This window comes from Simochromis diagramma, unplaced genomic scaffold (assembly GCF_900408965.1).
Source record: "Simochromis diagramma unplaced genomic scaffold, fSimDia1.1 OVJJ01000293.1, whole genome shotgun sequence".
Lineage (NCBI taxonomy): Eukaryota > Metazoa > Chordata > Actinopteri > Cichliformes > Cichlidae > Simochromis > Simochromis diagramma.
Genome location: NW_024386801.1, coordinates 13,308,455 through 13,323,206, shown reverse-complemented (window position 1 = coordinate 13,323,206; position 14,752 = coordinate 13,308,455). Strand labels below are relative to the sequence as shown.

At 37.4% G+C, this 14,752-nt stretch overlaps 1 protein-coding gene across 2 annotated transcripts; it reads left to right on the top strand.

Moving 5' to 3' along the window:
• Positions 1-398: 398 nt before the first annotated feature.
• LOC120729953 (ubiquitin-conjugating enzyme E2 Q2-like) lies at positions 399-12,604 on the top strand. Of its 2 annotated transcripts, none has more exons than XM_040025984.1 (13): positions 399-671; positions 5,421-5,525; positions 5,633-5,755; positions 5,841-5,897; positions 5,997-6,146; positions 6,514-6,598; positions 6,708-6,768; positions 6,865-6,955; positions 7,048-7,106; positions 8,678-8,726; positions 8,803-8,898; positions 9,046-9,112; positions 10,292-12,604. In XM_040025984.1, the coding sequence occupies exons 1-13, from the start codon at positions 513-515 to the stop codon at positions 10,321-10,323; spliced, it is 1,134 nt and encodes a 377-aa protein (XP_039881918.1). In that variant the 5' UTR covers positions 399-512; the 3' UTR covers positions 10,324-12,604. The 2 variants fall into 2 exon arrangements, with proteins under 2 accessions (XP_039881918.1, XP_039881917.1); XM_040025983.1 differs by having other exon boundaries at positions 5,994-6,146.
• The last annotated feature ends 2,148 nt before the right edge of the window (positions 12,605-14,752 follow it).

Genomic DNA, 14,752 nt, shown 5'->3' with positions numbered 1-14,752 from the left:
TTTTTCCTAAATAATTTTATTTCTATGTGTGAAGTAGTAACCATCCAAAATAAAACTAGGTTGTCTGTGTTTAAGATTCTTTGCTTTGGTTAACAGCATATAGGAAATACTCTTTTTTTAAAAACAAAAACAAAAAACAACAACAACAACAAAACAAACAAAAAAAAACATGGGGATGGGGGGCACTAATTATCTTGTATAACACTGAACCTTTTCATGCTGTTAAATGGTTCGTTTAAGCAAAAGTCACAACTATGACTCCATCTGTACTGGTGCGAAAATAAATATAAAATAATGTAAATATATTTATGTACGTATGTGGTGTCACAGCTGTCAAAACCCTGCTAAGAGTCTATGTGCGCTACACAGGTTTATATAAAGCTAACTCTCCAGCCCTTTGTTGTTGTTCTCACGCTAATATGCGAGATCCGTACAGCCGATTCGACTGCGCGGTCGCATTCCGCCCCGACTTCCCCTCTGCCAGCGGCCTGGTGGTTTGAGATGAGTAGAAGATGTCGGTTTCGGGGCTGAAGGCCGAACTGAAGTTTTTGGAGTCAATCTTTGACCCAAACCACGAACGATTCAGAATAATAGACTGGAAACCCGATGAACTCAGTTGTCAATTCAACGTAACAGGGGAGAAGCTGCTGATCATCCACTGCAACATCACGGTGAGTCCAGGCCAGCTCTGCGCACAAGCTAACCCAGCGTCTGACTATCGACTGAAACCAAATCGGTCCGCGGAAGGCACCGTGTTTACAAATTAACTACGAATAAAGTGTTCGCTTTCATTTATAAACTGTGTCAGGCCATTAAAATCCGAGTAACCCCGTGGATTAAAGTGGACGACACACGAACAGTGTTATGTTCACTTTGAAAAATTATACAATAAAACGTCGATTAGTAACGACGCTGCGGTTGCTTTTGCTAGCTTGTTAACTGAAACTAACATTAATGCTAGCTTGTTTTTGTTTGCCAAATTAACTGCGTTACTGTTGAAAGTAGTACAACGGCTAACTTTATCACTTATGGCCTATATCTAGTTCAATTTAAACTGAATTTAGTTAGGTCATACGAGGGCTTTCACTACACCCCAGCTGCTTTCAAGCAGTATTTTACTGTGTACGTGTGTTTTTAAACAGACATAGCGTCGAGGTCCCGTACATGGCTTTAATTGACGTGAAATAGAAGCGGTTTAATGGAATGCTGTTCGGTCGTCCTTTCTGCCTTTTTCAGTAAGTAGACTGATCCCTCTGACGAACTTACTGGCATACATTAAAGCGGTTACGTTAGTGGCTTCTTTATCTCGACACTAAAACCTGACGAAAGCGACGCAATGTACATGTGAAATGTACGTGACAATATTGCTTTTTTGACCAGCTGTTAACGTCAGCGGAACTGTATATTTTTTAGTAACGCAGCCCCCCCCCCCACCCAAAAAAAGGAAAAAGAAACGAAACAGGGGCCTAGTATTTATACGCGTTTCACAGCCCGCTCCAATACATTAGCGATTGAAATCAAATTCAAACTTGCGCAAAGCAGACATTCCCAGCCATCACAAAATGTAGATGAAGGTAGGTGTAATCTATTAACAACTGAGGCTCTTTCTTTTCGCTTGGCACTTGTTTTGCTTGGTTCAGGTAAGCAGATGATGAATCTTCCTGACAACCTGACCACATCCTCCTCCTCTCAGCAGAAGCATGCACACACACAGTTACACTTATGCGCATTTTGAGGACGCGCGAGTGCTTGTTGAAACGTTCCGAATACCTTGCCATATTGAGATTAAACCTCACTGTCTGTGTCCTTTTGAGTCAGCCCATGCTGAAGGAAAACTAGATTACACTCAGGTATATTGCATTCTTCCTGTTCAGAGGGGTAGCTGTGAGTTAAATGTGGCCCCATGCTGTGAACATGGTCATGTTGGATGTCATTGGGTATGATTTGAAGCAGATTGCCATGAAGACATCAGAGCTACGGAGTGATTTTTTTAAATTTATTTTTACATTATTATTATTTTTTATTTTTACATAGCTAGGATTATGCCAAAGCCCATTAGGTTTACTGCATTGATCATGTTGTGCACAAACAGTAATGTCACTACAAACTGGTCAGCATTTATACCAGTGCTTCATTCTTCTCCTGAACCGCATTCTTCTCTGCTCAGACAGAAACCTCCACATTAGTGCTGGTTTAAGAGTAGAAGAAATCAAAACTGGAGGCATCTCCCTCAGTATAATTTGTGAATCACTGAGCTCCTATACTGCCATATCATTGAAAAGGTGGTGCAAGTTGTCACAGCCATACATTCATGTCTACCAGCTTTGCCACCAATGTAGATGTACAAGCAGCCTAAATGACAAAGCATGGCTTGAGGCACCACTGTTTGCAACGGTGACGATACCAATTATAATTGCCCCTTTAGACTGCAGTCTAGGGCCCAGTTTTCGCCACTTAAGTTTGCTTCAGAAAGATGAGACTTTGAAGGAAAATAACATAACAAAACTGTTTCCTTTGCATCCTCCTTCTATGCAAGCATTGATGCAGAGGTTTTGTCTGAGTGGTGACCTCCATCAATCAGGAGAAGATTTCTAGTCTGATGTACTGCAATGACATCACAGTAGGTGCACACGGCTACCAATGTGGTGAGCACAAATAAAGCTTAAGGCTACGTAAGCAGCACATTCACAGTGTTATGCTAGCATCTAAGTTGGCAGACAGCCACAAAATATCTGATTAAAATAGTTGGAAAAACTGGCACGGCTGATACTCAAAAGATATTTAAACCAAGTCTTCCAAGGATTAGAAAAGCAAAGAGACATTTAATTCAAATCACGACAACAGTCGCCTCAAGGGGCTGTATATTTTAAGGTAGACCCTACAATAATACATACACCGAGAAACCCAACAATCGTATGACTTCCTATGAGAAAGTGTTTTGGTGACAGTGGGAAGGAAAAAGTTTGTTTTAACAGGAAGAAACCTCCAGCTGAACCAGGTTCAGGGAGGGGTGGCCATCTTCCATGTCTGGTTGGTATGAAGGGAGGAAGACGGGTCAAAGCATAAACCAAATGTTCTGTCTCGTGAAACATAGGAGAGCACCCACTGATGCTGTTATTCTCGCTGGTATTATTTAAAGACAAGTGCACATTATTGACCATGTACACGTAGAGCCATCATGTGAACGTAACAGATTTAGACAAATAGACTTCACTTTTCAGACCCAAATCAGATGCCTGGACCATCTTTTGTACTGTCTGTAGTTCCAGCCCTCTCCTGTTGTCATGAGTTTTGGGTTGCGACTGGGAGAACAAGGTCACAAATAAAAGGGGTTGATCGGTTTCCATCATATGGTGGCTGAGCTCAGTGTTATAGACTGGGTAAGAACGTCAGATATCCAGTGGGAGCACAGAGTAGAGTCCCTCTTGCTTCACTTTTAAAGGAGCCAACTGAGATGGTTCTGGTATCTGGCCAGAATACCTCCTTAACACCTACCTTTGGAGGTTTTCTGGGCACTGGCAACTAGGAGGAGGCCCTGGGTCAAAACCAGAACACTCAGGTTATTTATCCCTGGGTACTGGGATGGAGTGGGTGTCCTCAAGGAGTAACTGGAGTAAAAAGATGTTTGAAATATAATGTTAAGGGTTACAGCTTCTGTGACCTGACCTTAGATAAGCTTGAAATTAGATGGATGAAATTATAGATGGCTTTATCCTAGACAGTTACACATACTGGTACACTTGACTGTTGGAGTTGTAGGCAATGATTTATAGGAAGTAGGAAGTGTCTTACAAACACAAAGGTGTTTTTTTTCTAGACTTCTCTGCAAAAAGTCTTTTATTTTCCACTTGTTTCAGCAGTCTTTCTCTAAAAATTCCTTGCCATTGTACTCTGTCCTTGATAAATTGTTTAAATACCTGCAGAGACTGACCCTCTAGCTCGCCCATTATGTACCACACACTCCAGCTTTCAAAAAGGGGGCCACTGTGTGCAAGTATAAAATAAACTTTACAGCATTTTTCTTGAATGAGAGTCAGAGTTCACAGTTAGACAGAAGAATAAATGTTAAAATGTGTAACAACAGCCCAAATCTCATGACACTTAGTTATCGAAGGCGTAAAATAGAAGCAGGAACTCGGAAATTGATGACATTTTGTGTAAAAGATCAGTTTATCAGCTGAACTCTAGTATGGAGATTAGTAAGAAGTTGAAAGGCACGTATTATTGAGTTACACTAACACTACACTGTGCTGATAATAAAGGCATCGTAATTACCAGTTCACCAGTTTCTGACTTGTAAAGAGCATTCACGTCAGCATCCAAGTCATGGTTACAATTAGATGCCCAGTTTACACAGTGTAGTTTACATTGTGGCACCGTGTGTTTAACTCCTCCCCACAGTGGATGAGAGATCTTATGCCAGGTTTGATTGGAGGTTGTAAATACTATAATATTTTTCATCTGTGGCGCATGCATGTATCAGGCACTCAGTCAGATCCTATTTTAAACACGAGTTTGGCTTTTTGGCCATCACCATCTTTGTTGTTTGAAAGCAGGCATTATGATTGAGGGATGTTTCTGACTCAGTTAATCAGCATGATTACTCAGACTCTGGAAAACCAGCAGATTTATTAACCTTTAAAACGAGAAGAAAAATTGGTCTTGAACTTTAATTATCGTGTATTTGATTATATTGCCTTATTAATCATTTACTGACACGGAACTAAAACTACCCATCGAGACAAACTTCTTTTTTCTTTTTTTCTTTTTTTTTTAAATTCGGATCTTGAATCAGTTGAAAAGTAGGGAAGTTTTCTCAGACTTCAGTGCAGTCATTTTAACATGAATACTGCACAGTCATTGCTGTATAAAATATGCAGTATGTTTTCTCTCAACATCTTTCTTAACTTTCTGAAAAACCTAATCAAAAATAAAACATCTCTTATTAATATATACATGGTTCTCTCTTCTTCTGTGTGCAGTATTTTCTTCTCTTGGTCTTTACAAACTTTACATAGTACTACCATATGTGTCTAAATGCTTGTTTGAATACGTTTGCTGCTAAGCACAGCAGTTGAAAACTGGATTTTTACTCATGACTTCAAAAGCTGTATTAAGACCTAATTGAAATGTCAAAGGAGCACTTAACCACTTCTCTCTCGTGCTCGAGTTGCTTTCGCTCTTCAGCTTGTAGGAGGCTAATTTTGTGCAGTGGGTGGCTGTGTGGGCTAAGGCTTTTGGTTTGAAGTCACTTGTAACTCTGAAACGAACTTTATTATCCTTTATGTTAATCAGATTTCTAACCCAGGGTGACATTTTTGTTTCTTAAAAGCAGTGGTTTTCTCTGTACAATTCAAGTGCATTCTGTTGACTGTAAAGCCATCAGCACTTGAGCATGATTCTTATTGCTGCTGTTGCAGGAATCCTATCCCTCAACGCCACCAATATGGTTTGTCGACTCTGATGATCCCAGTCTGGCTGAAGTGTTGGAGCGCCTAGAAGATGTGAGGAAAGGCAGCACATTGGTAAGATGGTTAATATGGCTCTTGCTCCACATAGGATGCTTTGCTACATTAGGAAAATGTAATTTAATATTATTATTGACAGTTTATCTTCTCGATGTTTCTTACAGCTTCTACAGCAGTTGAAGCGCCTTATTTGTGATCTCTGTCGTCTTTACAACCTGCCACAACATCCAGATGTAGAAATGCTGGACCAGCCTCTACCAGCTGGCCCGATCACCCAAGACAGAAAAGTAAGCTCAGTAAATAAGAGTAAAGCTCAAGAGTCTTTCGTTGACCTTAGCTACTCACTGTTTTTCAATTTCCAACCTTTTACAGCACGGGTTATCAGGTGACGTGACATCTGAAGAGGAAGAAGAAGACGAAATGGGAGAGGTATCCAAATATGATCCATTGATTGATCGTCAATTTGTTTAATATCTTTGGGGTTTTTTTTTTCTCTTTTCTGAACAAATGTTTGTGTTTTGCCAGCAGGATATTGATCTGGACCAAGACCTGGACCATTACGAAATGAAAGAAGAGGAGCCGGTGGATGGAAAAAAGTCAGAAGATGAAGGGATAGAAAAAGAAAATCTGGCTATCTTGGAGAAAATCCGTAAAAATCAGAGACAAGATCACTTGAATGTAAGATTTCCATCTGTCACATTTTTAATCAAACCTTAATCTCAGTTAATATTTTTGGCTTTTGGAGATTATGAATGCACAATCACGATGAGATAATTAGTCTTTTGTATGAATTTCTACTAGAAAATAATTTTAATTATGATTTGTTTTTGGTTTTTTTGGGCGCGGTATAATTGACAGACTCAATGAGTCTGTACAACTTCTTCCCTGTATAATTGACATTCTCATGCAACCTACCAGTTTAACAGCAACCTCCAACACTCAGTGCAAAAATGCAGCAGTCCAAGAAAATTGTGCAAAATCTGAAAACCTCTGGTATGCTTCCTGTTTGTCCAGTTGTTTAACCGTCAGTTGTTTTATGTTGCAGGGTGCAGTCTCTGGCTCAGTGCAAGCCTCAGACCGCCTAATGAAGGAACTCAGGGAGATCTACAGGTCACAGAGTTACAAGACAGGTGAATACAAGGAACCATTACTCAATGCTTGTGGCTTGCATTGTATTTAATGTTTTTTTTCCAGAAGCTTTAAGTGAAACTCTTTGTGCGTTTGTGACTCATTTCACAGGTATTTATTCAGTCGAACTAGTCAATGACAGCCTTTATGAATGGCATGTGAAGTTAAGGACGTAAGTTCTTATTCTGAGTGTATTTTTATTCTATTTATATTTCCAACTTTGAAAATTATGCTTTTATTTGACCTTTTTTGTTGCTGTTTGTTACAGGGTAGACCCAGATAGTCCATTACATAGTGACTTGCAGGTCTTAAAAGAAAAGGAAGGAGTGGATTACATTTTGCTCAATTTCTCTTATAAAGTGAGTCCTATGGAAGTAATTGTCAACAGATTTATTTTTTTTGTAGTATAGGGCTGTCTTAAGGCAGTTTTTTTTCTTCTTCTCTACAACAGGATAATTTTCCCTTTGACCCACCTTTTGTACGGGTTGTCTCGCCTGTTCTCTCTGGAGGGTGAGTGTGCAGTAGTGTTCCCAGCCCAAATTACATACATCATATGCATCTTATGAATGTTACTGCCCAGAATATGCTTTATGATTTGCTTGACAACTTCAAATGGTTTCTTCTGTTATTAAAAAATAACACCCCACTGTTTAGACTAAACAAATATGTAAATTCCTGCTGTATTGCAGCCTTAAGATTGTTTAAGCCATTTTATAGGTGGTGTTTAAAGAAATAACTTAAAAAAAAATTAATAATAATACATTTTATTTATCGTGCCTTTAAAGACGCTCAAGGTCACTTTACATTAGTACAAAAAAACCCATAAAACATAAGGTAAATGGAAAAATAAAGTATAAAAGCTAAACAAGGTACAAATGGACTATGACGGAATCATGATGAAGGGTACGAAATTTTGAATAGATGGGTTTTAAGACGCGATTTTAAAAGTGGAGAGAGAGTTTGGAATGCACTTCCACCACATCTCTGAACTGTGAAGTCTCTGGGCAAAACAACTAAAGGGTCTGAGTCCCATGAAAGTCAGGTGAGCAGGTGGAACAGACAGAAGGGGAAACTGAAGAAGAGCAAGGTGTGCTAGGGGGTGAGTACGTATGGAAAGGATCAAATAAATATGGGGGAGCAAGGTTAAGAAGCGCTTTGAAAGTAAGAAGCAGGATCTTGAAATGGACACGGAGGTGAACTGGAAACCAACGGAGCGGTTTAAGAACAGGTGTTCTATGTTCAGTAGATCTAATTCAGAATATAATACGAGCGGCTTTATTTTGAACTAAACTGCAATTTATGGAGAGATTTGAGGTAGACCACAGAGAAGAGAATTACAAAGATCTAAACGAGATGTGACAAGATCATTGACAAGTATGGCGTGGAGTGAGTGAAGGGTGAAGGCAGTTAATATTACGAAGATGAAAATGGGAAGACCGAACTTAAACAGGATAAAACAAAGGAAGTCGGAAGTAAAAATTTAAAACAAAAGTTGAATTACAGGTGCTTAATAAGGAGTTTGATAATATAATATATATAATACTCTAAACAGTTAAGTAAAAATAAAAGTGTGTGTGTGTGTGTGTGTGTGTGTGTGTGTGTGTGTGTGTCAAGTGGTTCAATAAAGCAAATGTTACATGAAATTAAGTGGTTTAGGATTATTATTATTATTTTTTTTTTTTAAAAAGATACAGTGGCTTAGGTTGCATTGTGTTCGGTACAGGGTAGAAATAACCTATTATCATAGAACAGGAGATTCTCTGCTAGAGAGAAGTCCTGTTGTAAATAAGTATGGTATGACTTGTGAAGATTCACTGTATCTATGCTTATGGCAGTAGAGGTGAAGCAGTTAAAATTTAATTTAAAAGGAATTATAAAGCACACGCCATTGCCATACATCACTGTGCTATACTTACTTTCAAGGCTTCTGATAATTTTAGCAAATTAAAAAAGAAAATTCTGGAGAGCAAGAAAAATACTTTTTTTTTTTTTTTTTTTTTTTTTTTTTTTTTTTTTTTTGGAAAAGATTAATACTCTCTCGCTCAATGACACATTTGTGAATCTTTTTTTTTTTTTTTCAGTTATGTTTTAGGGGGAGGAGCATTGTGCATGGAACTTCTCACAAAACAGGTATGCAAATGGAATAAATAAAATAATAATTATGACTAACAACAGGAACTGATTAATTTCCATTTGCGTTTGTTAGGGCTGGAGCAGTGCCTATTCCATAGAATCTGTCATTATGCAGATAAATGCAACTCTGGTTAAAGGAAAAGCCAGGGTGCAGTTTGGAGCCAATAAGGTAACACATTTCATGAACTGGTGTGATGTTTGTTTGTTTGTTTGTTTGTTTTGGTTTTTAAATGAACTTTGTTTCAGTAATGAAAACAAGTAAAATAAATGGATCATCCTGCTTCTGCGTATTGACATGTTGCCTTTTGTCTTTCAGAACCAGTACAATCTTGCCAGAGCACAACAGTCATACAAATCCCTGGTTCAGATTCATGAAAAGAATGGTAAGGAAAGAGTTATGAATTACTGAGGCTCAATAAACACACAATGGGAACATCATGATCCTTAGCTAACGGTCCCCATACACTGATGCATGTATACAGTCTACTTTCATATAAATGTAAACATGAGCAAGCTTTTCTTACTGGGAAATTTAAAATTTATAGGCAAAAGTGCTAAAAAATTAACCTTTTTACAAACAAAATCCATACTAGTCCCACTGTTTTTCACACAAATTACAATTTGAGTATGTTTTTACTAATGGCATTTCCATTAGCTTTAAGCATACTTCCACATATGTAAAATACCACTGCATTTTTGTACTGTACTTCCTTAAAGGTTATAAGTGCACGTTTCATTTGCATGTAGCACACACCCTGTTTCTCTTGGTTTAAAATGGCCTTTTTTTGGATACTGCAGTCATTTGTGGGTCATCGATGTGACGTAGTATTTAGTATTCATGCATGAACGCATTTATGTATGAATGTTTTATAAATTTGTGTCTCTGAATCACATTTTGTGCCTAAATTTCTGTATAAAACAATTTATTCAGTTCATGACAAAAGTTGAGTCTCTCAAATATTTTAAGTAAAACTATTAAATAATAAAAGCTATTACGTAAGAAAGATCTGAGATTGCACTCCTTACTTTCACAACTATTACCAGTTTAAATAGGGTTTTACTTGGACACCAATGTTGACCTTTGTTTTTTGGTAGCAATAGCATAAACATATCACTTTTTTATGACATACACTGGTCATACCACCTGCCATGAAAAGTGTACCAGCCTAGATGTATTTTATTTTAAATATTTTACCATTTAAAAAGATGGTCTTCTGTTCATTTAAACGAACAGTTGGACCATGTGACAGTTACAGGTTTTAGATAACTTTTAAAAATTCATATTTGAAGGCACTACAAATGTATTCAAACTAAGTTTTATAAAATAAACGAATTCATTTAACAGAAATGATGCGCTGGTGCACAGAAATAGGTCACATCAATGACCCACATGCAGGATGAACTGTGCACTCTTCTTTCACCACATCTGTGTTACAGTTCTAGTTGTTTGAAACTGCATTTATATCAGGCTTTTGTGTGTTCGTGTACAATATGCACTGTCAATGAATTCCACTTTAACATGGCTTCTTTAAATAACTGCGTTTGTCTTTCTGTTCCTTCAGGTTGGTACACACCACCTAAAGAGGATGGATAAGGAGCTTCTACCACTATGCACCGGGAACATGTCGTTGAGTCGTCTTGCTTTCTTTGGAATATTTTCCCTCTCTGACTTACTGGGAATATATCATCGTTCTCACAGAAACCATCTCGTGGCTCATTTGACAAGTATTCCCGTCACCTCGCTCCAGGAAAGACTTTATTCCGGTCTCACTTTGCTTCTCCCCCCTCAGTGTTTTAGTGAGGAGGATTATGTGAGGTTATCACTAGTTCTGTTTTCTAAATATGCTCATTTGTCTTTTGAAAACAAAAAAAAAAAAAAAAAAAAATTCTCCCTTGAAATTAGAGGAAATGCTTTTTCTTCAGCTGCTTTGACAAAGCGGGCTTTACCCCTCATTTAATGGGAATTTTAAAGGAAGATTGATACAGAAGCAGAACCTCCTCACAACTGGTTTTTGTTTTTTGTTTTTTGTTTTTTTTTTTTGAAATTAACTGGTACATAAATGCAAACATTGTTCTAGAAATATTATTTGGCATTTTTTTAAAATTATTATTTGGGTATCCTAGACAACAAATGATACGATTCCATATTTTGTAAGCTTATCTTAAATTTGAGATTACCTACTCACTGTTTTTTGTTTTGTTTTGTTTTTTTTGGCACTCGCTTTTTATAATGTGTGAAGAACATCGGGTCAAGCAGAAACAAAATGCTGCTGTGTTGTGAACAAGTCAACTTGCAGTTAATTAGAAAATAAGGCCGATAGGTATGAAATACATCAGAATTTCCATATTGTATATCTTATAGTGAGAGGATACATAAGATTGGAAGTTCTAACCCCTCTTGGGTCCTCTTGCCTTATTTATGTTAAAGGCTACAAGTGCTTTTTTTTTTTTTTTTTTTTTAAAATAGCTGTAGAGGTTGATGGCTAGTTGGATGCTGACAATGAAGCCATCTGTGTGTAAAGTTAACAGCACGTTGTACAGAAGCCCCCTATTCAGCCGCTGATCTAAAAAGCTGGGTTTGATTTGATTGCAGTCATTTCATCCAGCAGATCTGCTGGAGTGGACTTTATTGAGGAAATAAATTAAGGTTTTTTGGATGTTTCTTTGTTCTTTTTTTTTTTTTTTTTTTTTTTTTTTTTTTTTTTTAAATTTAATTTTAAAGCAAACTTGTCATATCATCCTCGCATAAATTTGTTGTAGTGTTTTGTTTGTTTTTGTTTTTCGTTCCCCTCCCTGCCCATTTAAAATTTGCCGCCCTGTCACTCGACATGACTTGGAGCTAAATGTCCATTATCTGTAGGGCTTCCTCTGCCATTACAATATAGCACAGGTGTGTTTCAGTGTTGCTTGTGGAAAAGGATGATTTAGTAGTGTGATTATAAAACTGTACATTTGAACTTTGACCTTGCAATATCCTGTAGTACACACAGAGTGCTGCTGTTCCCCAAATTACAGGACACACGTTGTATCTATCAATCTGTTGGCTCTTTTGCAGTTTATTTGCTAACACTGTCTGCAAAAGTACATTTGAATGGCAACTCAGGTAACAAACAATACTTAGGAGGGGGATCGGTACATGTCCATGTTGAGCTGCGGGTGACTTTCTGGGTTTAATTAGTGCACAGTTTCAGTAATGTTTTGACATACTTGCCCACTGATGAACTGAACTTTAAAACACAGGTCGCATGACTTTGTAATAAAGCAATTTACATAGCGAGTGCTGGATTGCAAGGAGCATGTTGACCAGTCTGTGTAATTGCTCTCACTGATTTTTTTTTTTTCTTTTTTTTTTTTTTTTTTTTTTTCTTCCACCCCCACCCCCCTTCTCCCCAGAGAGGTGTCATATCGTGAATAATTTCTGATCAGAATTTCTTTTGTTCTCAGCACACTGCTTACATCAGATCTGTGACAACAGAATGTATTTGAGGGTGGAGGTTATTAATATCTTTTATCAAGACACTTTCACCAATGATGGGGACCCGTGTGGTCAGGTGTAGAGAGGAGGTGCACATTAAACCCTCTGTTACAGACCCTTTATCCACATGTGTGACTGCCTCCCTTCAAAATGCAAAAGCTCGGGTCACAGCAGATACTGAGACGATTCAAGTTTGACGGTCATGCAATGGTAATTGGGCGCTTCTCTAACTGGACTGTGTGTCATTTATCTCAATTCATTTTTTGGCACCAACAAGTCTGACACTCTTGGCTCATTTTGGGTTTCTTGTTTTTGTTTTTTTTCCATTTGAAGAAATTTTGACCATGTACAGTAATTTGTAAACTTGCATCAAGTTTATGAATAAAGAATTTTAAGATTATCACTGGTATTCGTGTGTAGCATTGGAGTTGTAAAGTTTTTCAATTGTTTTAATTTACATTTTATTCAGTAGCAAATTTTTAGTTTTTGTTTCTCTTGAATATCAAATATATTTCTCCGTAATTTAAAGTTGATGATTAGGTGGCAGTTGTAATGTGTATTATTAAGTAATTTACAATTTTATTATGTAGTTACATATTTACAATGTAGTGTAATAATTTATGTACTTAAAAGAAAAATAGTTAAAATGAGGTCAAATCTACCTGCACATTCAGAGTAAGGTAACTCTTATCTGGTTTTATCTCAAGTGCAATAATTAGTAGTGATGTTAAAGTTTAGTTTCAGAGTTCCCTGGTTTTACATTATTCTTATTGCCAAGCGTGGAAAATGTATTCAAATACTTAAATATAACTAAAATTGTACAAATTGAATATTTGACTCAAAATTTGGCAAAGGTGTAAATAACTACATAAATACAAAACCTTTGGGAATTTGTTTCTGTTGCTTATTTAGCAAATATTTGTACTCAAGTGAGTTTACAAACATTACTACAAAGGATTGATATCCTTTAAGTCTGTAGTTTATTGGAATAATTGGGCATCTCTTAGAGCCGTGTTTAGGAATCCATAAATTCTTTTTACACCTCCAGGAAATTAAGGAAACACTTAAAATATACATTGGCTCTTGATGAATGAAATATTCAAGATGAAAATCTTTACTGGTAAGCATGGATGCAGTATAAATTGTTGAGAATGAAATGATATAACGGTCAGTGTAAACCCTTTCAGCAGCTTGTTGAGGGCTGGATTCAAAACCACAAAAAGCAGAGTTAAAAATTCAAATTACAGGCTGATGCAGCTCATTTAGTACTCATTACTGTTTACAGCCCCCACTTGCATGTGCACTCCCAACATCTGGGAACACTCGTGAAGTGATGGTGGATGGTGTGCTGGGAATCTTCCCCCAGACTTGGATAAAGTCATGGATGGGCCTGGGGAACGTGATGGGTGAGGCCACCATCAGATCCGAGGGTTTTAGCCTGATACTGCTGGCTGGAACATGGAGGTTTATGGTATCCTTCAAGAATATGTCTTGAAGGATCATGCTGGATGATGTTGCTGGTAGCGTAATTTTGAACACGCTGTGTCCAGACCCTTTCACATCTGTCACATGTGCTCAGGGCTCACATGGCGCTTCACTGGCAGATCTCATTGTTTCTGACAAAACATTTACACGAGTAGCCTGCTGCAGGTCACTTTGGAGAGCTCCTCCTGTTCCTCCTCGCACAAAGGGGCTGGTCCTGCTGCCTGGTTGATGCCCTTCTCTATTTCTGTGCTGGACTGTGCAGGAAGACCCAGTAAATTTTCTTGTGACAGTATGTATGGATATGCAACCTGAATAGGCTGCAAGTACCATCTCATGCTACCAGCAGGGACGATGGCACTAGCAAAGAGCAAAGCTACAGAAATACGAGTCAGGGAGGATATGGAGAAAGCAATGGGCTTCCTCTTGTGTTTTTCTTTTATTGCCACCCTCATTAACCTGCTCTATTCCCTCTCTGATTTAATCTTAGTTGCTGATTGGCTGCTGATGGCAGGTTGAACAAATATAACAAATATAAACTGGGAGATTGTCTAGCATAGTGATCAGCATCTGGAATATTTATAATTAGAGCTATTTGTATCTATTAGAACCATTTTGTTATATTTTATAACTCTGTAATTTATTATAGGTTACTTAGTTACTACTCCACTACCACATCATTTCCAGTTGTAATAATCTGATACAGTGTGCTGAGGTATGAAATGAATGATATATACAAATGCCCCTGATTCATTTGGAGTATTCAAATCATCAACCTTCCTTAAAAGTGAAGTATCCATAAAAGTGTTTATGAATTGTAATTTATGATGTAAAAAGAAACCACATCACTGTTCATCACCATGTTTAGGCTAAATTGGATTTTTTTTTAGCAAGTTTTAACCTAGAAAAGAATCAAAATTCAATTATGTCGGAGGGGAGATGAATATTAGAATATTTAAGGTTTGTATTTGGACAGAAGAAATTGAAGGTCAGCTAATCGACACAGCTATTTACACCTAAAAGTCAATAGTTCATTTAAAAAAAGTTACATTTTCCATATCTACAA

What these genes read in the sequence shown, in the direction of transcription:
- LOC120729953 (XM_040025983.1), top strand. Translation starts at nt 513, where the DNA reads ATGTCGGTTTCGGGGCTGAAGGCCGAACTGAAGTTTTTGGAGTCAATC. An exon ending in AGAGACAAGATCACTTGAAT is followed by an intron (nt 6,147 to 6,513) that starts GTAAGATTTCCA and finishes TTTATGTTGCAG; the next exon opens with GGTGCAGTCTCTGGCTCAGT. An exon ending in TCAGATTCATGAAAAGAATG is followed by an intron (nt 9,113 to 10,291) that starts GTAAGGAAAGAG and finishes CTGTTCCTTCAG; the next exon opens with GTTGGTACACACCACCTAAA.